The 23,307-nt window shown below is 38.0% G+C and overlaps 2 protein-coding genes and 1 long non-coding RNA gene across 14 annotated transcripts; 2 read left to right on the forward strand and 1 right to left on the reverse strand.

The window, feature by feature from the left end:
- Window positions 1-2: 2 nt before the first annotated feature.
- LOC131787973 (uncharacterized) lies at window positions 3-2,127 on the forward strand. The gene is made up of 2 exons (XM_059105055.2): window positions 3-377; window positions 1,265-2,127. Exons 1-2 carry the CDS (start codon window positions 53-55, stop codon window positions 1,753-1,755), a joined length of 816 nt encoding a protein of 271 aa, XP_058961038.2. The 5' UTR covers window positions 3-52; the 3' UTR covers window positions 1,756-2,127.
- A 2,029-nt stretch (window positions 2,128-4,156) lies between these two features.
- On the reverse strand, window positions 4,157-20,920 carry LOC131787952 (noggin). 12 transcript variants are annotated; one of them, XM_059105029.2, is made up of 3 exons: window positions 20,754-20,920; window positions 17,576-17,687; window positions 4,157-5,455 (listed from the first exon to the last, which is right to left on the reverse strand). In XM_059105029.2, the coding sequence occupies exon 3, from the start codon at window positions 5,309-5,311 to the stop codon at window positions 4,604-4,606; it is 708 nt and encodes a 235-aa protein (XP_058961012.2). In that variant the 5' UTR covers window positions 5,312-5,455; window positions 17,576-17,687; window positions 20,754-20,920; the 3' UTR covers window positions 4,157-4,603. The 12 variants fall into 12 exon arrangements, with proteins under 12 accessions (XP_058961012.2, XP_058961009.2, XP_058961017.2 ...); XM_059105026.2 differs by lacking the exon at window positions 17,576-17,687; XM_059105034.2 differs by lacking the exons at window positions 17,576-17,687; window positions 20,754-20,920 and adding an exon at window positions 17,354-17,425.
- LOC131787990 (uncharacterized) lies at window positions 14,221-15,585 on the forward strand. The gene is made up of 3 exons (XR_009340504.2): window positions 14,221-14,384; window positions 14,905-15,027; window positions 15,153-15,585. It is a non-coding gene; the product is annotated as an uncharacterized lncRNA (long non-coding RNA).
- Window positions 20,921-23,307: the final 2,387 nt, after the last annotated feature.

A 23,307-nucleotide genomic window follows, 5' to 3' on the forward strand; every position in this document is an offset into this window, starting at 1 on the left:
TTCATTGAGGTTTAAACAAAGTCCAAACCAATTCTTCCAAATCTTAGAAAATATGGCGGACGATCAGTTAGATTTGGCCGCGAAGGCGTTTAAAGCCTCAGCAAACTACGAGGAAGCGCGACCAACATATTCTGTTGAATCTGTAAGATTTCTTTTGGAAAAGGTCGGGATCTTAGAAGAAAAGGAAATGAAAAGCCAGCCACGTACTATTCTTGAATTAGGTTGCGGTACAGGGAAATTCACTAGGATTCTGATGGAGGTTTTAAAAGACACAGATACCCGAGTGATAGCGACTGATCCCCTGGAAAATATGCTGAAAGAGTTTCGAAAAATTTTCCCAAACTTCGAAGTGGAACAGAGCAGCGCAGAGAACATTGGTAAGTTTGGTTTTCTTTATAATTACATTTTCTTGGTGCACAAATCTCTCTGCTGTCCGTAGGATTGAGGATACTTCATTGTGTTTTACATTACCTTATAAGCGTTTTATCGAGTACTGGGACACTATGGAGGATGGTCATACAACTTCGGCCGCGAGGGCGTATAAAGCCTTAGCAAACTAGAAGAAACTCGACCATTATTCTCTAAAATCTGTAACATTTCTTCTGGAAAATTAAAGATCAGAATTTAAAAGAAAAGGAGAAAGTTAGAGCATAGAATGTACTTATCAACGTCAATTGAAGCCAGCTCAATCAAGTGCCATTTCAACTTCTGACACAAGTATAAGGCAATTTTTTTTTCTATGATAATGGTTCAAACAAAAGATGAATTCAAATTCAGCTGTGTTGGTGTATAAAAAACAGACCCAGTGGACGTCTATTTGCTTGTACAACTGCCATTAACAATTTCCTTTGAATTCTCTTTATTAATAATGGATCAAACCTTACAGTTATATGTAAAATTAATGTAAATTGTTTGGTTTTGAATTTTTTCATTTTTATTCCTCATTGCCCTGATATTGTGGACATTTGAAAGGGTGGATGTAAGGAAACATTGAGCTGTAGAACTGAAGAAAATATGGAAATGAGCTGGGAGTTATGTACAACTGTAAATACTTAAATTGTGGAAGTATCTTAGGAATGGACTTGTGGAAGGAAAAAAGTGTTGGAAGTCTGGAAGTGTAAATGTGTAAACTTTTGGAGGTTTTATGCATAGAAGTGTAAGATTTAGAGGTTGGAAAGTATGGAAATATAGAAACTTGGAAGTTTGCTCTCCTACTTTATAACAATTTTATTTATTTTTGCTTTTTTTTTGTTCATTCACAAAGCTTTTCCAGACTCAAGTGTAGATGTGGTCCTGGCAGCCCATTGTTTCCACTGGTTTGCAAATGAAGAAGCTGTGAAAGAGATATACCGTGTGTTAACTCCACAGGGAACTTTGGGAATGATCTGGGCATTACCAGATGAATCAGTACCTTGGCTAAAAGAGATGATGACATTTTTTCATCCATTGGAAGAAGACTTCAAGTATACTATTTCAAAAGAAACCATGGACAAAGTCTTTGAAGAAGTTGGGAAGCTCTTCACGATCGAGAAGGAGTCAGGTATAAAGACTTCTTGGCATCTTAGTTATGATGGCTGTTACAAGTACTTTGTATCAAAAGGAATCATACAGAGAGGCACAGATGAAGTCAAATGTCAGTTTAAGACTTGGTTTGATTATATTATAGGTAAGCATTTTCCTAACAGTGAAGGAAAGGAGTCAATCACTTTTCCTTTAGCTTATTTAATTTGCTGGTGCAAGAAAAAAAAATTATGATGAAAGGCTAGAGGTCTTTTGTATTAGTGCTCTCTTGAAATCATATCTGGTTTGTGGTGGACTTCTAAAATAGCTTTTACGTTTACGTCAGTTTGAACCATTGTGAGATTGTATAATCAAATTTCTCCTGGGCAATTTTTTAAAAATACAGTTAATAAAATAATACAAATTAAATGAGAGATAGTCAAAACAGGCATTATGCATAAGCTGAATAATGTATATTGACGTAATGTAATAAGTACAACAAATAAGAAGTGAAGGAATCATTCAAAAGAGCTCCTTAACTTTGCAAGGGATGTTACTTAAGTAACATAATGTAAAACATATATCATATTGTTAATTATGACATTATAAAAAATCGATATAAAACAGATCAAAGAGATAGAGGTCAGTTATTCTTTCATGTTCTCTGACAAATATTGTAACCGCGTGATTACGGTGCAGCGCGAGTTGTGACGGACTCAACTCTGTTTCATAATTCAAAGCAATGGACACTGGTTTTTAATCGAAACCATTACGTGATCAGTTCTTATTAAAACGAGGGTGCTAAATTTGTGAGTATAAAAGTTTCGGCTTGGGATTGTCTTAAGGATGGGTAGAAACCTTTCAAGTGACAGAGGTAATCTGAGAAAGTCAGCAATGTTACCTCCGAGAAAGGAGGATGATTTCACTTCCCCAACAGCAGCTTGTCATCGATCACAACCCTTGGACTGTACTCTCTTACCGACGCCACGATTTGCGATTTAAAACATCACCAAACTTAAAATACTGTAAATGTCGTTCTATTTTGTGCGGTTACAGGGATCAAGAGAGTTTTGGAAGAGTGAAGTCATTGCATCAGTAGATTCTAAGCATTTTGCCGTACGCTTCTTGGCATCAGGAAGCACGACACTTTCTTCAACTCCTTCCCAGTTTCCTCCTAAGGAGGAACTCAGCGCTTGTGCGCCCGTGATCTTGACCCACAACATGCTAACACGGTCATCGAGGAACCTTTGTTTTTCATAAATTTGACGGATTGCAGCCCTTTTAAAAAGCATAAATGTCGGTGCTCAATCAATAGTGATTGATTGTCGGCGCACGACCCTTTTTTGATCGGAAAAACAGGCGGCTTGTTAGCGGCGCTTAAAAGTACAGTACTCTGTGAAAAACGGAAACGAGAGCCGCCCCCAGTTTCCGTTCTCAGAGTGGCAGCACAAAAGGCATAGCAACCTTTATCAACTGTTTCTTCAATGCAGTGAACTACATGTTGTGTTTGCGCCTTTTGTCTTGCTTACCATACTAAGCGATGGTATTTGTACAGTGTGTTATTGATAGACCGCAGGAAGTTGACTAAGGTCGTGTAAGTTGTTACCACTCGGCCATAAAATGCTTCTTTGCGTATAAGAACAGAACAAATTTCATCGATTTCCGTTAATGAAACCTTGGCCTGAAACAGAAATATTTATCTTCCACCCCCACAATCAGAATATTGGACAGAAACGCGTCATAACAGAAGCATCTGTGATTGTGTGTTTTGAAGTTGTGCTGCATGTATACAGGTCATTTATTTTTGGCTCAGTTCTTCCGACGGTTGACAATGGCCAACAAAAGAACAATGGCGAGTATGAGTTCTATTCCGCTAGTTGTTATTAGTGTTCAAATTAAAACTCGGTCAACTGAAAATTCTGGAACAAAGGGAGGTAAACCGTAAGATCAGTTTTTAGCAAAACCTTATTAAGTCTTTTATTATCGTTTTCCGTTTTCGTGTTCATTAAGATTTCTTTGGATTATTTTTAGAAGCGCTTCAGGAAAACATACAAAAACGGCGCGGGGAAAGCATTGGGCTAACTTAGAGGATTGCAAGAAGAGAAAAATCGCTGCAATCTCTGAAACTTAAAACGAGTTTAGCTGGATTGATTCACTTATATTTATAACTTTGAGGTAAACAAAACGGGACCAAGGGCACTCTAGAACCGTGCTAATGAACTTCACCTATATAATGGTTTTTAACATTTCAGCTGATGCCGATAGTGCGATAGGTATACTTTAAACTATAACGTAACGATATGAGCTTTCAAAAATGGATTCAACAGTTTGCGTCGTACTTCCAACATAATAAGTACATTGTTCTCTTTGGGGCATTTCAGTCTCTTAGAAAGATCAGCTTTCTTACTGATTCGTGACCAATCGCCCAAAAATTTTTTACCGTCGTCAATGCATCTGAACCAGGTTCAGAACAATAGTGGTTTTTTAAATTGTTGATTTTAGATTTAGTGGCTTAAAAATGGCCGGAAACGGCTTTCTCTATCTTGCTACCGATCTACGCGTGTCGGAGACATTAGGAAGTGTTTTCTAAGGCGTTGATGGTATAGAGCGTAAAGTAAACTCAGGTGTTCTCTAATGGATAACAGAAAACTGACGATTGTAACATCATAGGTATCTGTATTAGAGCACCACTGTGCTGTTCCTAAATGTGGGTGTAATACCTCTTAAAAAGTTCTTATTACATCTAGGATGATTTTCCAGATTATATAATTAGTTCCTTGACATGCTGTAATTCTAAGCCTATAAATGAGGTGCGAATTTGTTTATTCTGACCTTGGTATTCAGCTAATTCAACAAGCCCGCACGAGACAAGCTTTTTGTTCATCCAAGAAAAGGCCGCGCATAATGGAACTTACCTGTCAAACAAAAGCTTGGACAACATTTTTTTCCAAAATGCACAAGTTCTAGTTCTGCCTTCTTATGACTAATTTCCTTCCATAAAAGTTAAAAGACTTCGAATCTCTAATTTTAGGATCGCATGTGTGACCCTTTACGTCAGGTAGTGAAACCCTAAATGGACTACTCCTGACTCCCATCGGTCTCATTAGAGACAGGCGCATTTGCATTCGGTGATCACAGGGTATTCAAACTTCAACCACGTGCAGTTAGTCTCGTTTCGTTGGGCGAATCTTTCCAAGCAATGCCAGCGAAGAACTCCGACTTTCCTTGTACTTGAGACCCGGCATTTCATTCCTGAAGGGAAGGAGCACGTTGCCTTCTTGGAGCACCTCCCGACGTTAATGAAATGAGGCCAATAGCGCACTCCCAAATCTTTCCACTTCTGTGAAACTGAGCAGTGCGACACTTGCCATAGCCAAAGCTGTAGTTTTTTACTTGCCTTAGGTCCAAGATATCTTTTCATACCTGGCATTTTAAAGTCAAGATTTTTAATTTCCTCTGGCATACTTTTGACCAACATTTTACGCATGAAATCCTCCTCGTGTGAAAGTGTGTCATTGGCCTTCTTTTCTAAAACCTCTTCTCTGGTTAGTGCAATATATTCAGGAACGTAGTCCTCGCCAAGTAATCTTTTCAGCGACTCGAAGTCAAAGTCGCTTTCTATCGGATCGCTAGGATACCGGGCTGGTTCAAGTGGAAATTTTAGTTTCAGCTTGTCTCTTGTGGGTCGCTGATCCACACCACCCTTGAGATGCTTCCAGGGAGGCAGCGCCTCTGATGAAGTCTGCCAAACAGTGCTGAGACAGCAAACCACGAAAAGTGCGAATATACTCTTGAATTTGGATTGATGCATCTCAGTAAACAGCTTAAGGGTGCTGTAAGGAGTAGACGTCGTCCAAGTCGTTTCTTCGTTTGCGTAGGGTTGCCTTATCGTGATCTAGACTCTTACGTGGTTCAACCTCAAATGCTTCGTTGATTCATGTCAAGCCAGTTATCTCTACGATTAAGACAATCGAGGGGCAAAAAATAAATAAATAGTATCACAGTGCTACATTTAAAAATCACATCCGACTACTATCAAGCAATTATTTATCTTAAGGAGTCGAGATGTCTAGACAAGTATGATAGCATTGAACTCAGCTGCTTTCCTCTTTACGTTACCTTTTTCAATGCACCGTCAGTTCAATCAACCATTCGAGGAAAAATCGCGCTACTATCGGAAATTTCCCACGGATTGCGTGGTTTTTGAAATAATCAAAATTATCCACGCTTTATTATGTTTTGTAGCATATACATACGATCAACATACTTGTCACTGTTTAAAGTAGGCTTAGTTCACCTAGAATAGCGAGCGCCCCGATGTCGGCGAGGTTTAATTTGAGTTTAGTCATTCAATGATGTTTCGATAATCAACTGAACATGATTGGCGAGGCCGGCACTGTTCTGTGTGTTTGCGGGGCACCGGCTACATGCTCAAACCAACATTTCTCTCTGGCCTGGCTGCATCTGGCTTTTTCGAGTTTTGTAACATATTCAAGCTCAGTAAGACACAAGGTCTTCGTTTATCAGATCACAACAGTGGGCGGAGATCTGAAAAACAGCTTCCAACAGGTCCATATCAGTCGAACGAACTGTTTTATATGCATGGCTACTCTTATCGTTCACATATTCTTGATCATTGTTCCTCGAAAATCCATTTAAGCGCTAATACCTCTAATCCTTTTTTATCGCTACTTGTGACATTTATTAAAGAAGATGTTCTCGGTGTGCTTCCGCGATCAGGGACAGGATGTAAATTGTAAGTGGCAGTGATTTTCTTCACGAATAAATGTTGTTGCATTCCGGATTGTTTGATGAAATTTATACCATTAATCTTGAGGATAATGAGTTTGAAGCGCCTCCTACAGCTTAATGGTAAACTTGCAACCACTGATATCAATGATTTGATGGGCTGACTGTTTTCCGAGCAAATCATGATCGTTAAAGGTCGTTCTGTTATCCATCAGTGAGCGACATAAGCTGTCAACGTCCTTTTACTGCGATCCGCCTCGTCGATAAAATGCTAATTTTACACAAACAGACTGATTTTCATAAAGCCTTGGATGAATTTTATACATTATTAGCGCTATTTGCAAGGTGAGGATTTAGATTTCAAGGACATTTCGTGTGAAATTGGAGAACACACTAAATCTTCATGGCACGAAGTTCAGAAAAAACCAGCCCAAATTCTGAAGCAGTTATGCGATCAACGTATTGTATTTCTCGCTCAAAGCAGAGATCAGGTTTTAGTTTGTAATGAATTAGCATGTTCCAAATATGTTCTTCTCTAGATACAGTTTGGGATTTCTTTTGCGATAAATAAAAACAGACCTTATCAAGTTAATCCCTCTTATTACCACTTGTAAAGCGTTGTAACACGGAGATACAAATGGACCGAGCTATGTTTCGTGTTCGGTACGTGTGACGCGAGAATATTCGCTGCCCCACCGGTAGGCCATCAGTTACGTGCGTCACAGTTTAATTATCTCCTTTCTATGCCGTGAGTAAAATCGCCTGCCATGTTCTTTCCTTCCGTTTCAATTATTGAACTTTGTAGTTGTAATCAAAGTGTGCATATTAACCTCGTTGTGGGTGGCACTCTGTGGACACACCCCAAATCAATTATGACGTTAAACCGCTCTTCAGGCATCGCTTAACTCCAATTAAGATGTGTTTATTTTCATTCTAAGCTACTGAAAATTTTCGTTGGCTTTTGAAAGCTTCCCGCCGAAGAGATGTTGAAAACGTGGTTTGTGTTGGATGTTTGAGAAGTGTGAGGAAATATAAAGTCTTACAAACTTCATCCTTTTTTAGTCCATCGAAGGTCCATCCTCCATACTAGAAAGCGATGGTAATAGGGCAATAGAATGGCAAGGGTTAAGTCCAAAATAAGAAATCTCCTCGCTCCGCTAACGGGAGTAGTTAGCTTCGATGGGTACTTCAGCGAGGAAATCACGCCTAGGAGCGTCTATGACTTACCGAACGAAAAAGTACCTTTCCTTCAGATATTAAGCTGCCTGTAGTTCTTAGGGCTTATTGTGGTAATCGTTTAGAAGGGTGAAACCACATCACTTCTGATTCATTAAATTTCACCGCGAACGAAGAAAAGTCGTACTGTTATCCGTGTATTCAGTTTTCTCAGTGACTGTGACATTTTTTTTGAGCTCCTACACGAAGCAATTGCATTACTTACTATGAATCAATAGAAAATAGAATCAACGAATTTAAGAAATGTTCAAATTTTCCTTCGGTTTATGCAATTTCCTCCATAAGCACTGAACAGGCAATGTTGCTATTAAGTGAGATCGGTTCGTTTTCATTGGCTGCCTTAAGTCAGAACCATTTCAGCTGAAAGCTGATCTAAACTCCTGGGACTCGTATAATCTACCAGCCTCTTCATGCATTTCATTTGTTCTCTCCTTGCTAAGACGCTGAGATACGTGTCACAAAAAGATAACATCGAAAGACGTGATTCAGGGACCTTTTCTTCCATGAACATTAATTAAGAACTTTGGGCGAGAGATATGTCACCGTCTAATCCGTTGAGACCGGCAAAGCTAACAAGCTTACGTGCCAACCGACGGACAAGATTTCGGTATCTTTTGCTCGACAACATATGGACGGAAAGGACTAGTCATCAATGAATTCAACTTACTGAAGATTACGAAATTCTTGTCATGACATGCTTCCAAGTTTATTCTAAGTAAGGATGACACAATTATCTTTCCAAAAATACGCAACGCAATGCAGTTTAACCAGGTCAATAGGCGTGGTTAATCAAAGACCGCAAGTTGTTGCTAAAACTGAATTACATATTTTCATCGTACATTTACAGAAAATCTGACTTCTTCTGAACCCCAATCACCATCACCTTCCTCTAACCGAAGATCAACCAGAGGTTAATATAAGGCATTTGGTTGGTTGTCAATCAGTAACTAACGCCCAAGAAACTAGTCATATTTTTACATTAAACGTGCCATGGTCGGGCCACATAGAGATCCATTCAAAGGAAAGATTAGTAAAAACCGACTTACGACTCAGCTTTAAAGGAGTATTACTTATCGTAAAACATGCGTGGAATCAACCACACCTAAGTAAGTTTTCTAGCTTTACAGACAAAATCACTTTGTCTCAAGGTCAAATCCAACAAAAATTTCAATTTCATTTTAGTTGCTGAAGAGTAAAAGACTTATCTTTTGTAAATAGCATGCCCAGCTCTTTCTGGGATAGCGTCGAGGTGCTTAAAGTCTATGAAATATGCTCCCATGGTCAAGGATCAAGATAGAATATTTCAAAGATCTAATACCGACATCAATTTTGAGTAAATAGGTTTAAAGCTGCTCACCAGATCACTGACCAAAGCGCTGGAATTAGTCGAGGAAGCAGCGATGTACATTACTAGTAATGACTACATTTATTTTTTCAAACGAGGTTAACCCTTTGGCGTCTCGACGTGATCAGTTTACCTAACGTCTTCCTGATAGCTTTTTCGCTGTCAATTAAAGAGATGATGAAATACAACAAAAAGCATCAACGAGGGGTTGCTATCTGGATATAACACCAAAATCTCGGGTCCAGTCAACAGAAATATTTGTTCATTTATTGTGAGTTTTTAGATCTTGGGGTTAACTCGCCGGCAAGGAACTACATCAAATGAGCTTTTCTCAAAAATAAAAGTGAAGTGCCATACCCAGTTTGTATGTCATTTTAAGTGTAAATCATTGTGCTTCCCAAGGCGTAATTTGTTGGTTGTTTTTCATAAATTTCTTATTCTAGTTTACAGACTCTACAAAATAGCGTTTCATCATCACAAGGGAGTGAACAAAGTGGGGATGGAACTCAGTGCATGGCAGAGCGCCAGCTGTAAACCACTTCAGCAGAAGTTTAACACACTTAGGTAGAAACTGACTACAAACCTGTGTTCTTCCTTGAAAAGTTGTGTAACAGAGGCAACACTGCGAGAATTGAGACATTGACAGTTCAGCTTTGTCACATCCGCACTAATCATTGCTCTTCGTTCAAGCCGATTTAAAATAAATTATCACATGATTTACATCTTATTAGGATTTTCCGGTTCAACGCAGTCCGCCGACAATTACTCCAAAAAGTGGGGGAGTTAATTTAAAAATATTGTTTAATCAATTATGAAATATAATATAAAGAGATCTAAGTTCCGACCTATCCTCTAACTGCGAAAAATAACAAATGAAGATGAGCTTCGAGAGCTACGGAATCAGACCTCTTCTTCCGTCGCCAAAATTCAGTTTAATCAGAGATAGAGTAGCCATTTTAAATAGAATTAAATGTTTTCGTAATATAATTACTACAATAAAAAACACCTAAACGTTAAAAAGATTTAGTAGAAATGTGATTCTTTACCCCACAGGGATAAAGTTAAGACGCGGAGAGCACTAATCCTCTTTGGTAAAAACATGTAGCTGTAGTTGCGCATTTTGAAAGCGTTTTCTGTCTTATCTTAAACTTGAATGAGGACTTTCGTGAAGAACACTAGAGGTATGAACTTGCAAACTCGGGACCATGTTGCATAACCCGACAGATGAGGACCATATGGTCTCTCGTAAGACGATATGAGGCACTTAAGTATTAAAATAGGGAAAGTGTCTCTAAATACTGAGAATTTAATCTTTTGGTTATTTCGCCGACTCATCGACACATAGTATTCATCTTCACGCCCCATTAGCGTTACCAATACCATAGTAAAATGTGCTTTTAAACTGTTCACTATCAGTGAGTTGAAAGCTAAATGCTGTTTTTTGACTAAACATTAAATGAATATCGACTTTTCCTCGCTTAATGATCACCCAAAACTTTGTTTTAAAAAAACTGAAGAATTTCCGGTTTTGTGATGGGCAAATGGACGCGCTCATCACACTTAAGTCCACATTCTTGAAACTTTTTCAAATTAATCTGCAGTACAAATCTTGTACTTGGTTATTTACTTGCGGTTTGATGGAAGTACAACGGTAGGTTTCGTGATGAACAGTTGGAGTTATCAAGTATAGATTCAAGTTCAGCGATAGCATAGGGTCAAACGTTTGTATACCGTAAATTCTCTTTCGGCCCGCTCCGGACGTGCTAAATGTGATTTATTGATCTGGTCATCCTCATCAAGGCAATGTTTATTTGGTTCTTTATTACAAAGGTTACGCATGATATGCTGGCAACTTGTTTTTGTATCATACCGCGTTTCGAGTGCCTTTCTCGTTTCCCATTGAGGTGTATTTCTTTTACTACAAAGTACATAAAAACATTGATGTAAACGCTACTACTGAACGGAAATCTAAGCTTATTCGTGTTTGTGTTGGAATCTGAGCGAGGTCGTGATGAAGGTCTTCAGTTTGTACAGGTGTCGGTTTGTCAGTTAAAAGTTCAATCGATTGGCGGAATTTCTAGCAGATGGCTAGCAGACATCAGGAAATTTTTCAACCTGAAAGTTTTGCTTGCCTACGCGGTCGTTTTGATTTGTGATAACCTAAAGTAGGTGAGGACGTAATGACCTTAAATAAGTCTTCGACTACAGCAATTAAGACGATATGTAAATACATGCAGTTACTTACGGGATCAGACTTAAAAAAGCTAGAAGCCCGTTACATTTTTCCAATTAAGTTGGAGACATTCATCTGGAGGTCAATGTTAAGCTGGGTGGCTGGTCCAGCGAAAGGAGTGAGAGTAGATTTTTAGTCTAGATTTTTCTCTTTGTTTAAAGCAATTTCTTTCCCTGATACAATATTCATAGTAGAAGAAGAGAGCATGCAATATGGAAATTGTCTATTGCTTTTAAGACTGGATCATTGAGCGAGAGTACTGACCAAAATACTAATCATTAGAATTACAATATGTAAAAATGTATTGTACAATTTCAAAAGCCAGCCGAAGCCCAACTTCGTAGTCTTGTCATTCTCATGGTACTGATTTCATAAAAATGAATCTGCTAACTGTGAACAATGCAAAATTTTGATTGGCTAATTTACTTGTGTGATCAAGTGCGAGTGTACAATGGCTATTTCGCTGACAAAACAGCATTTTCTTATTATTTTTAACCTTCTGATTTTATCTCACGATGATAAATATACATGCCTCAGTGGCACGATTAATGTTGAAAGGCGAAAAAACTAACCCGTAAACCAGAGAGAAACTAACTAACTGCAGAAAGGTACATTTATGCTATCATACGCGGAGTATTGGTCACAAGATGTCTATGAAAAAGATTAAAAATAAATCGCCTTAATTAAGACATGGACTTGAAAAGAAAATGTTGTTTACCTCTTGGATTCATGAATATAGTCACGCTCATGAGCTACAATTACTAAACTTTAAAACCAAATTTTTAAATGGAAAGAAAGAAAGGAAAATAATCAAATTGCTGTGGAAACAATTTTGAAAATCCCCCGTTCTTGTAACGATAAGAAATATTTTGAATGATCCACAAATCACGAAAGCAAGTATATATTTCTTTTTCATTTGACTGATCTGTTGCATACTTCCTCTACTTGGATCGTTGCTAACAACAAAGCTTGAAGAGATACAATTGAAATACTTATTTCCGATGCTTCCGTAGATCTAGAAAATATCATTGACTTGTGTCAACCCAGTAAAGTGGAAAATTTTACAAAGTTTGTTATTAACTTAAAATTCTTGTCCACAAAATCTACTCACTGTCTGGTTCTCCACAACCAATAATCTTCCAAACAATAGAATAACAATTTTAGCAATGAATGTGAACATATGGAACATGCAGCAAAGGGCTTTTCGACGTCAAGTGAACACCCGTGAGGGTCCTTGATATATTGTTGGCCGAAAGTAACTTATTGCTCGTGGCTAACAAGGTAGAATACAAACGCTATTTCCTTTACCTGATGTCTCTTAGTGACCAAGGATATTTTATGTTCCACGGGAAAAGGTCCGTTTTAGAGAAGGCTTTGAGTCAAACCACAGACAAGCTGCTCGCGCTTATATAGCAAGCGTTTAGGAAAACGACACGCTAGTTAAATGCGATTTATTTACTTGACTATCCATGTCAAAGAAAATACTGTTTACTTGGTACTGTATTACAAATCTTACACCGTGTCTGGGTGATTTTATATAATATTTCTGATAGCAGACCGTCTGAGAAAACTTCTTTATCGAAAGAACAATTTAAATGGTCACATTGGCTCAAACTGTTAAGGGGCCTTAACGTTTGGCTATGATTCTAGATAATCATTAGTACCTCACTTAGCTTCAAGGTTTTTCAATAATACACCCAACTTGATTAATATAAACAACCTCTTAGAGGGAACTGAACTGTTCTGAACATATGGCTAACAGACGAATAGCCATCATCTTAAGTAATCGGTTATAAAAAGAGTGAATGATGCATTGATTTATAATGATTTATAATTTTGCAATGGAATGACACAAATTAATGTTTTCCGAAGTAATCAGGTCGGTGCACAAGTGCTCGGTTTAAGTTAAAAAAACATAATTATTTCGTACCCATATCAACATTTTGATCTATGATTCTGAACTTACGTTTGGCGATCATCGTGAAAGTCTGCCACATCTTAGATTGGTGTCACCCTTACTATTTTTAAGCTGAGACACATCACCTTAGAATTAGAGTTAAGTAGCGAGATGTGCATGGTGACTTTCTGAAAATATTTGTCCATCGTCGATGCGTTCCGAGGATAACATTCAAGATTTGATTGTTCCTTTAATTACGCTGCGCCGTTTCAACTCTAAACCAATAATGACATTTCATAGACGTATGTTCACAGAGGGCCTCCGATCCAATTAGCATACAAGTCCTCTTCACCCTTTTGCATTTCTCTTAACCTTATTACAACCTCCTTCCTTACCCTGTTCCCTTAATCCCCTCCCCGCCAGAAAAAGGCTGTACGTTCATTTCCCGGCTACTTTTTGAACTGTTCAAAGCAAACAGTCCTAATGCAAAGCGCAAAGAATGTTGCTTGAAGTGAGCGATTGTTTGCTCAGCCTCCACGTTTTTTCTTTTCTCAGGGAAAGCGAGCAGAAAGGCAAAGCTTTTTGATCATCCTTTCGTTTCCCTTAAGTAGAATTGTCTTTTCCTAACCTTACCCTTTTGGTGAACCCACCGTGGCAGTCTCAAATTTCGTTTGCCAAGATTATATACGCTTGCACGAAAGTCGAAATTCCTCTCATATATAGCAGAATTTTTAAGATGTTAATTTTCGTCTTATTAATGGGGAGAAGAATAAAAACTTAATCGATCTGTAGGCCTCTTTCATAACCTTAAAATAGCTTTCGGCTCTCTTTGCTTAAGGAAGCATGTGTTCCTTTTGCGTCTGTGAAGATGTACGATTGAGGCCTAATACGGAACAGTAGGAACAAAATATTTAGCCAACTACCTTCATAAGTAATACCACACAATCCGTTTATCTTAATATTGCACAAGGTAACAATGTTAAATATTTAAAAAAGAAAACAACCTCTTGGATAAATGTTTGTCGATGAGTGGAGACAAGATAGCAACTAAAAGTTACAAATTGAATCAAAATAAAACGGTCGAATAGTATTTGTTATACCTATGGATGGTTCATCTTGAAAAGACGCAGCTCGTGTTCGAGTAGCTATTATTAGCTGCAACTTGGTATAAATCAGTCATTGTCATTTTTAGGTCTGATACTGGCCTCTTTCCAATCGCAGTGTGACCATTCTCGTGGACACGAAAGTCCGGCTCTGATACTATCATGCAATTTAGAGGAGTCATGAACTTTCAATTCTGTACCATTTGCTTGTAATATAAAGGTTCGCTAACGACAAAATGTTGCAGAAAACCTACCGTGCGTCATCCGAACTTTCTTGGTGAAACCTTCTTTCCCAACTCGGAGACCTGGGTGTCAAGTGAGGTATGAAAGTATGCCGTTCTCTTTCAAAGAGTCGGAGGAAGGTCCGTAGGGCCAGACCTCCTCCCATTCCTCCTGTAGGGTTCCTATTTTTCTTACTACTTGTCTGACGCCAAAATTCTTCCAACAACAGGATCGCATTTTACTACTATTTCAGTTTGGCAAATTTACCTGTCCTGAAATATTCTGATTCGTCTTTACTTTGTAGACATGTTATTGTTCTGTAGAGTATCACTAAAGGCACTGACATATTTTGTATCTTGGTATTTCTGGACTGTATATTTCCTTAATAAGGCCAGAAGAAAAAATCTCGCGCTCACTTGGTCCTGTCAAGCTCAGGCCGTTGCAAATGTTACTTAAAACTGAGTAAAACTTATTTAATGAGCCATTTTGAACTTTCGTCATCTGTCGGTAGTAACTTACTTTGATCATAAAATTTTATGTAGCGCTTAGAATTCTATACATATTTTTATTTACCTCTTTCAACCCTGATTGGTAAACGTGCCGAAATTATTTTTCATAGGGCAGTGGAAAAGTCGGCAAAGTTGGGCCCAAGTGTCACGGCAGAAATTCAATCCTGTTTGTACAGAACCCAATACCAACAGAATAAGTCGCCTCGTGGCAACAATGGAAATGATGGAATGGAGTAAGAAAGATAGTTATTCCTCAAATTAACAAATTCAGAAAATTTTAACTCTCTCATTTAGTGCATGTGCTATCTAGATTTACTCTTTCAAGACGGATGACTTTTCTATTCTCTGACCTTTTCAGCTGTAAGCTGTCTTGACGAAAATCAAACTGCTTAAAGAGCACGCCCCCAACCGCCAATTAACAGCAATGGTTCACTTTTGTGTGATGATTTTAATCTGTCTATGCGTGGAATTCTGCCAGAATCTGTCTTCTTCATACAAACCGCAAGGCCTTTTTTTTTCATGGCTTAAACAGTTGTGTCACGAAAACACTTCACGCGTTGTTGACACAATAAAATTATTTCAAATAGACAGATGTGCAAAAGTTGTGTCAGCCCTCAAGAAATTGAACTTTCGTTTTCGATTTGAATGGACAACATATGTTCGCTAGACAGGATGATCATGTTGAATTATTGTTAAAAGCAGTGCTGATCCGCGAATTTGTGGGCTAATTTTCAGCTCTTCTATCTGTATGATGTGAAAAATCTTTAGGTAGCTACACCATCATGACAGCTTTAGCGTAGGACGTTGATTAAAAAATCGTCACGAAACTTTGAAGCACGCGTAATAGAAAATTTGAAGGAATTATATATCCATATTCACTTCGTCTGAGTGAGTAAATTGGATTAATTGTTCAGTTACAGTCCTGGGTTGAGACTCCCCTAACACCGATGAAGAACAAATATCTATGTCCAATTTTGCTAGAATTTCTTTCAGAGGAAACCAAATGTAAATCCGATGAGAATAAATGCATGGTACAGGAATTAATTTACCCCGATAAGAAGCCTGAGCCCGCTTAGGACCAAGCCCTGTTCCGTGACATGATTCAAATAAAAAGACAGCGGCTTGCCACAGTGATAAATGGCTTAGTTGACTTACTGATGTCTAATTCTTCCGGATCTTAAGAGCTTATGATCGGAGACAAAATACACCCTTGATAACTCTATGTCCACGTCATTCATTTGCTACAAAAGAAACTGTTAGGCTTCTAAGATTGCAGTAAGGACACCATTAATTTGTATTATGACAGAATGAAGAAGTCAACCGAAGAGGAAAAATATCATTCCTGTGAAAGATCTTTAACGGGCGCATAGATGGATTAGCCAGCCGACTAGTGCTATCGGAGAGTTTTTCAAAATATTGTTGAAAGGCAACGCAAAAGGGTGCAGTATGTGAGCGTAACACGTAAGTCCTAGGATAAACTTCTCAACCTAAACTGACCAAACTTTATCGAGCCAAAGGGTCACTTGAAGAGAAACTCAGCTGGAACTAATCAATTAAGGGAAATACAGGTATAGCTTCTGGCTGTACGCTCCAAAGGGAAAAGGGCGTGAAATAGTAAATAAAAAAACTAGTTTCCTCGCCAGACCTTCTAACTTTCTAAAGGCAGAAAATGTATAGTGTTGTGTTTAGTAATAGACTTCATCAAATAAGTTTAATAAAGCCCAAGTCGCCTCTTTTTAAAATCGTCTGTCATTATACGACCTTTGGTATGATAACCTCCATTCTTAATGTTGTATTGTAGAGTCCAAGATTTCTTTACGCAATTAATTTATCAGAAACTCTGAACGAAATTCTTTAAAGATTTTGGGAAAAGTTCGAAGAGAGAAGCTCAAAACAGCTTACCTTACTAAATCTCTGCATGTCTTTTACTAAAGCGTGTTTGCTTTGCCTTCTCTGCGGAGCTTTGGTGTAGATTGAGCGCACGACACTTTCGTAAGCAGCTCTTAGTAGGAAGTATTTGATTTAAAAGTTTTGGCTAATTAGTCACAGATGACAAATTCTGTTTTTGACCTCCTTCTCACAAGACGTCGGTTAAAAATCTCTACAACGAACTTGATTATTTTTACAGTATTTCCTTTCCGCACCCATTTTATCTTACGTTCTCATCGAATTCATTCAGATTTCAATAAATTATACAGAGTTTGCTATCAGTGGTCACTGACGACTCCATAACAGTCTCTGTCATCATTAGATTTTTAAATCGTTTTAGCCGCTGCTTATATAGCGTTCAGAAGCTGACTCAAAGTATCATCCTCGAAAAGGGCAAACTCTTAAAGCTTATTTTAATACTATAAACCTTTAGGAGAGGATTCCAGGAAAGCTCAGGGTTTGAGATAGACACATGTGGTAACAGCTTTTATTGATTTTAAGCAGCAGCACGTATAATTTGGATTCGCTGACTTTCCGCGGTAGGAAAAGCTTGACAAGTGTTCGAGAAAAGTGTCTGGCTAAATTGGAACAGCTGGCTACTACGCGTGAAATCCAACGGATTAAACTCACCTTCAATCGTAGTTGCTCACGTTGTATTTTAGAGTTTTCCCAAGTTGTCAATAGGTTTTTACTCGTTGTAGCAAGGCGATTGGTTCAGTTATCTTTGTCAAGGAGAGAAAGCTTTTACAAATTTCAACTCGGTTTTTTACTGGTTCATGGGGATTTAACAGCAGGAGGCGTTTTTAAAGCTTTGCGTTGACGTGGGATGACGTTTAAGCTCAAGTCACTTACATTAGCAGTGTAGCAACAGTGATGTTGGCCTCCTAAACATTTCACCTCTGATTCCGGAAAACGGTTGACATTCCGAAGAGACTTCGCTCTCTCGCTGTCGTTAAGGTTGGCTCTGTTATCACAATTAAACCAAGCATGTTTGAATGAATGGCACCAAGTTTTAATTACTGTTTACGAGCGAAAAATAAAAGTGGCTTTGTCAACTGGTATAAGATCGACGCATGCAGTCGATTGCTTTTAATTAGCCTTAATTTACTTTCCAGCAAAAGAAAAATAATTGCGATGCTACCACATAATTAATACCGATGATAAATCCCCTCTAATTTAAAAAAGATGAAAAACTCGTTTACTTGAGGGAACCTGATGCTCCCAACAGATATCGAGTTGTAATCCTCTTTTATTCTTAAATAACGGATCAAAAAAATCCTGGAGTTAAGCGCAGAAGGCTGCACCCAAGGGCGTTTAAAGTTTCACCGATATCATTTTCAATGTTACAACACATACAACAAAATCCCGAGTTGTTACTTATTAAAATCTGATGGAGAACGGATGGAAGCAACTGACCTCTAAATGCTTGCAAAGCATTCTTTAAACCGAAGACACTTCTCTAAGGAGACTAGAAAGGGACTGGGAATAACAAACTTAATGCACTAGGGCCTTGTCGTTCGCCACTGTTAATAAAGGATAGCCGCCATTTCTAATAGAATCTTCAAATGAAATTGTCCATGAAATTTGAATTCGTTCCCTACTTGTGCGCCACCGACTTAGTTTCAAAAAGTTCTTGGACGAAAATCTCAGACTTACTGTAAACTTCAAGAAATCAGGAGGGTTTACGGTAATCCGTGTAACATGTACGCGTAAAGCCTGATTCAACAGAAAGCGGCATCAAATGATGAGTGATTTTTTTCAACATCATTAAATAAATCATGACTTGAAGAAATGGGACGTGTACAGCAAAGGTCTCGCTAAACGAATGATAGGTATATCTACCACATTCAAAATGGATTTTGTTCTTGAATTCTTCAACAATTCTCTTCGTGGTTCGTTGTCTAACAAGTCTGGTTGTTAATTTGTTTTGATTTGATAATGTTTTTCATTTTCCTAACCCCGATCCAGGCTTTGTCTTATTAATTATTATTAGTTAATTTTGCAGGTTAACACTCTGATGGCGATTACTATGATATTGAGACATGTAGTGTATGACCTAAGATAAATCGCTAACACATCTCATCAATAATATGGTCAGTGGACCGACAGTGAAAGAGGTCGCGAAACACGAAACACGAACGTAAGTCAAGAAACGACTGAGCGGATTACAAACGACAAAATTAAGACCTGATAAGCTATTTTTAACTACAGTGTTGCCCTTGATCTCACAAGAGTTCCCGTGAGTGTGTAGAAGTTAACAGAAACGGCTGGCAATTGTGCATTTAACTGACCAATTTGTGTAACTGTAATAAATGAAGGAAAATCACAAAGAAACGCTTTTCAGAACTGTATAGAAAATTGAACCAAACCCGTGATGTTAAGGTCAAAACGTTCTTTCTTTGCCGAGTTCATTTGCCCCTGAATCAAAAGGAAAAATGTTTTCGCGGTGAACAAATCGACCTTTCTTCGAATTTGACTTTTAAAACCGCTTTGAGCTGCCCTAACTAAAAATAGGAGTCATAATTCAGACTGTTTTGAAGCAGGTTCAGGTTCTACATGATCTACAAAGGCGTCACTGCACTTTTAGAATAAGTAATTGTACCGACATCTGTCAAAAGAGGTCGCTTGCATCTGTTGAACGGTGAGGTAAAATGATAACATTTCTCTTACTATGAGACCCCACTACAGCTGAACAGCTGGCAAATCAGTTTGGGTTTTGCAGCGTAAATATTTGATCATCATGGCTACTATTATTATTGTTGTTGTTGTTGTCGCTGTTGTTATCATTATTCTTTTTATTATTGGTTTTACTATCATTAGTACCATATTCATTCATCATAATGGTTCTATAAGATATTTAATTATCCGCCATTTTTTATCCTATTGGGGTTATTTTGGGGGTAAAATGAGAAATTTGGAGAGGTGAAGTTCTCACAATTTTCTCTGGTGGGCAAGGTCTCAGACAGTGACAAATACATGACGTTCATACACGTGCGTGCGTGGTTTGGCACGAAAGACGGACCGTGACTTTTTTTCCAATCATGGTAGGGGAAAACAAGCTTCTCTGTGTGATATGAATTCGAAGTTAGCACGATTCCGGCAATGCGAGAGGCTATCGCAACAACGCTCTAGGGACAGCACATGTTTTCTTTTACTTTGAGGTAAGCAATCATGAAAAGTTCGCTATGAATATTTGTTGTGCAAAAAGAGAGTATCGAATAAAACCGATGTGGCTAGGTAGGCTAACTCCCTTTAAGCAACTTATAACTAAGTAATTTGTATGGGTTTCAATTATTTCGTGATTGGCGCGAAATAAAACAACACCCCAAGATGAAGATAACTCTCAGGCCGATGGATGGAGAGCGCTGCAAACCCGTCAGGTGGATTTGGAATATTTTGTTCAATTGCTAATACGTTGATATGCTCATTCCATTATCAAGATTTGTGAAAAAATATATATTCACATTTCTACATGTATATAGAATACTGGAAACTCATGTACCCGTGTCACGGGTAAAAATATAGTTTTCTTTAAGCAGCAATATAACACAAAATCTATTTCATGAATTCGCTGTTCGTAAAGAACGTTGGAGAACTCAGTCAGAACCGATAACTCTTGTTAAATAAATTAAGAAATTTTCATTACGCGTTATCAGTGACTTTAACCTCGACTATTTACTTACTATTTACAGAAGAGTCAAGAGCTCAACATTTGTTAAAATCTCCTACCACTGCATTTTAAATCACCCTATATCAAATGGGACAACCAGTTCATGTATGATCCTGATGAAATCGAATACAGAGAACAAAGCTTGAGGAATTTGGTCGCAGAAGCAAAGTCTTCCGATACAAACAACTTTCTTTAAGTGTTTTGAAACATAGTTACCATCTTAAGTGCCTTTCTTTCATTTTGTTCTATTAAATGCAATTTCCCTAATCTACCACAATTGGACTGACGCTGTCATTTGTTGTAGAAAAGATCACAAATATTAACTGATATTAATGTGCACATACGTGTTTTATGGCTTACCTGTGTGGTTTTTCCGTCTCGTCTTCTTCTAAACAAAGCTTGAAGCACTGCACTGAGAACGAGATTGAAGTGTTGGGTAATCTACGGCTTCTCAGAAGGTTATGTACCCACAAGGCACTTCCTAGAGCTGACTGATCTTCTTTGGCACAATTTGAGAAAATGGTATGCCACAGACGCCCCAGCTCGCCTGGATGGAGGATGGATTATTTTTAATACGTATTAGACATTCCTCCATGTGAAAGTTATCGGAATCTTGGTAATTGATCCGGTTGCTTTTGTTTAAACCGGAGGGTATTTTCATTTCTCAAAGGACGTTCATCGCTCTTGTGGCTGTTTGAACCAGCTTGTTGAACTCTCTCGAAAATGGTGCTGCGAATCCTTCGTGCGAACTAAGACTACTTCAACAAGGTGTTTAAATCTCCATCTGATAAGGGCAGCTCTAAAGGTTGTCTGTAAGGTTGTTAATCCAATCTAAACAAGCGCTGTGATGGGAGTTTGTCTCCTTCGGTGCGTGACAGCAGTTCTTACCTTACTGTAGAGAGATAATCCTCCGATTCTCATTAGAAATGGAGAATGGCTAGGGGGCATTATCTCTGTAAAAATGCCAAAAATCCAATGGTTTTCTACAGGTTAGTTCATTAAGTTGATTATTCTTCTCTGCTGAAGATATATTAAATACGACTATCGCTATTTCTATCTCAGTTCTTATCGCCTTGTAGACTTAAATGTTCCGACCGATCAAGATAACGTGCCAGCAAAGATAGGGGGATTTTTTTCTCTTAGAAAAATTTGGGTTTGTCCATCGGCAGTTGTTGTTTTTTTCGCCCTGGTGGTCACCACTTATTTATCAAGACGCCTCCCTGGATGGAACAGAAAAAAAATCCAACTTTCATTTCTTTCTTTCCTTTTTTTTTTTTTTTTTTTTTTTTCCAGACAACAATGTGCGATTTTATGTTCATGTATCAGATCGTTTTTTGTAAGCGTAACCTACGAAATAAAAGCAGTCTCACTTGGCGGAAAGTCCGGTTCATAAACATTCTGCTGTGCCCAGTTTGAAACTGAAATGGTGACAGAAGGTGTTTCTGTCCTTAATCTCCTCACTTTGTCCCTTTACTCAACAAGAGAACTCCTCAACTCGTTTCAGATTGTTTCCAGGTTACCTGTACATCTGTTGAAACTAATAGTTTTGAGTAGTGTCAGATATAACCAGAGAAGCGACGAAGTATGATGAAAAGATCTGAATTTAAAAGCAGGAGGAACGAAGTCAAAAAAGCTTGTCGATGTTGGAGTATGAACATAAAAGAGCTGCTAATTAGCTAGTTCTATTTCAATTTCAAGTGTCTAAAAAATTTCAAGGCCCTAAACAGTTAACAAGGTTTTCTGACACGTACTTGAAACACAAATGTAGAGATTAGATCGTCTTTGAAAAACAGTCAATTGCCCATGTTTAATCTAGTCGTTAAACTTCACATGAGGCAAACAAAATCTGACTCAAATCGATTTATTAATAGAACTTCATAAAAAGTTCCTTTAAGCTGGTCTTAATCCGGATTTTAAATAAAAATTCAACAAACAGTTTGTTTAATATTATCTACTCTGATCTTGTCACTTACGTTTCATTTGATGGCAAAATTCCCAAAAACATGATCTAACTAGAATCGCATTTATACCAGATTTCTTTTCCGAGTCAAATAACATGGGAAATTGAACAGGCTCGAAATATGAATTCAAAGTAAAACCAGAGAGGTTGATGCATGGCACTATTAGCAAAGGACAAACTGTCAACGTCTGTGGAATTAAAACAGTCCTTAATTCATCCCACCCAATTGCAAGAACAAAAAACGCACTGATCATCTCACCTTAGCTTGATCTCTTGAAAGCTTGGGGTTTTTTAATTTTTTACTCATCATACCTCAGTAAAAAAGAAAAATGAATTAAATTAACCGGTTCTTAATAAACCCGTGAAGTGATGAATCAATGACTGTGTTTATATGGAAGTCATATATGTGAACTGAGCTTATTATGAACCAACATAATGACCAGCTCCCAGCTGGCTTGTTAGCTCAGTTGGTAGAGAACTGCACCGGTATCGCAGAGGTCATAGATTCAAATACCGCACAGGCCTGAATTTAGTTATGTTCATTGCTACGAATATCGATTTAATACTCACGAGACTTGTTCTTTACTTTTTAACCGAGGAAGGGTCGTCTAGGGGCGTGATCGTACTTATACTACGGCGGTAGGGCTGTGAAGAGATCGACGGTGATACTTCCTTTCACTCGCAGACACGAGCAAGGACATAAGAAGAGATATTTCAACTTGTTAAGTAATTAGTCTCGTCAGTTTACCTGACTCAATCTGGGGAAAATGAGCTACTCTTTGTTTTCTTCATCCGTTAAATTTTAAACTAGATAACATCGTGTTTTTCCGGAGAAGGTGCAGCTAATTGTATGAAAAGAGTCAGCTAGAGTAACTCAACTATCAATAGATCACACCCATGTAAAACCCTAAACTATATCTTGTTGTATATAAAATTCTTTTATATGTTCCACTA

Source organism: Pocillopora verrucosa, chromosome 8, assembly GCF_036669915.1.
Source record: "Pocillopora verrucosa isolate sample1 chromosome 8, ASM3666991v2, whole genome shotgun sequence".
NCBI lineage: Eukaryota > Metazoa > Cnidaria > Anthozoa > Scleractinia > Pocilloporidae > Pocillopora > Pocillopora verrucosa.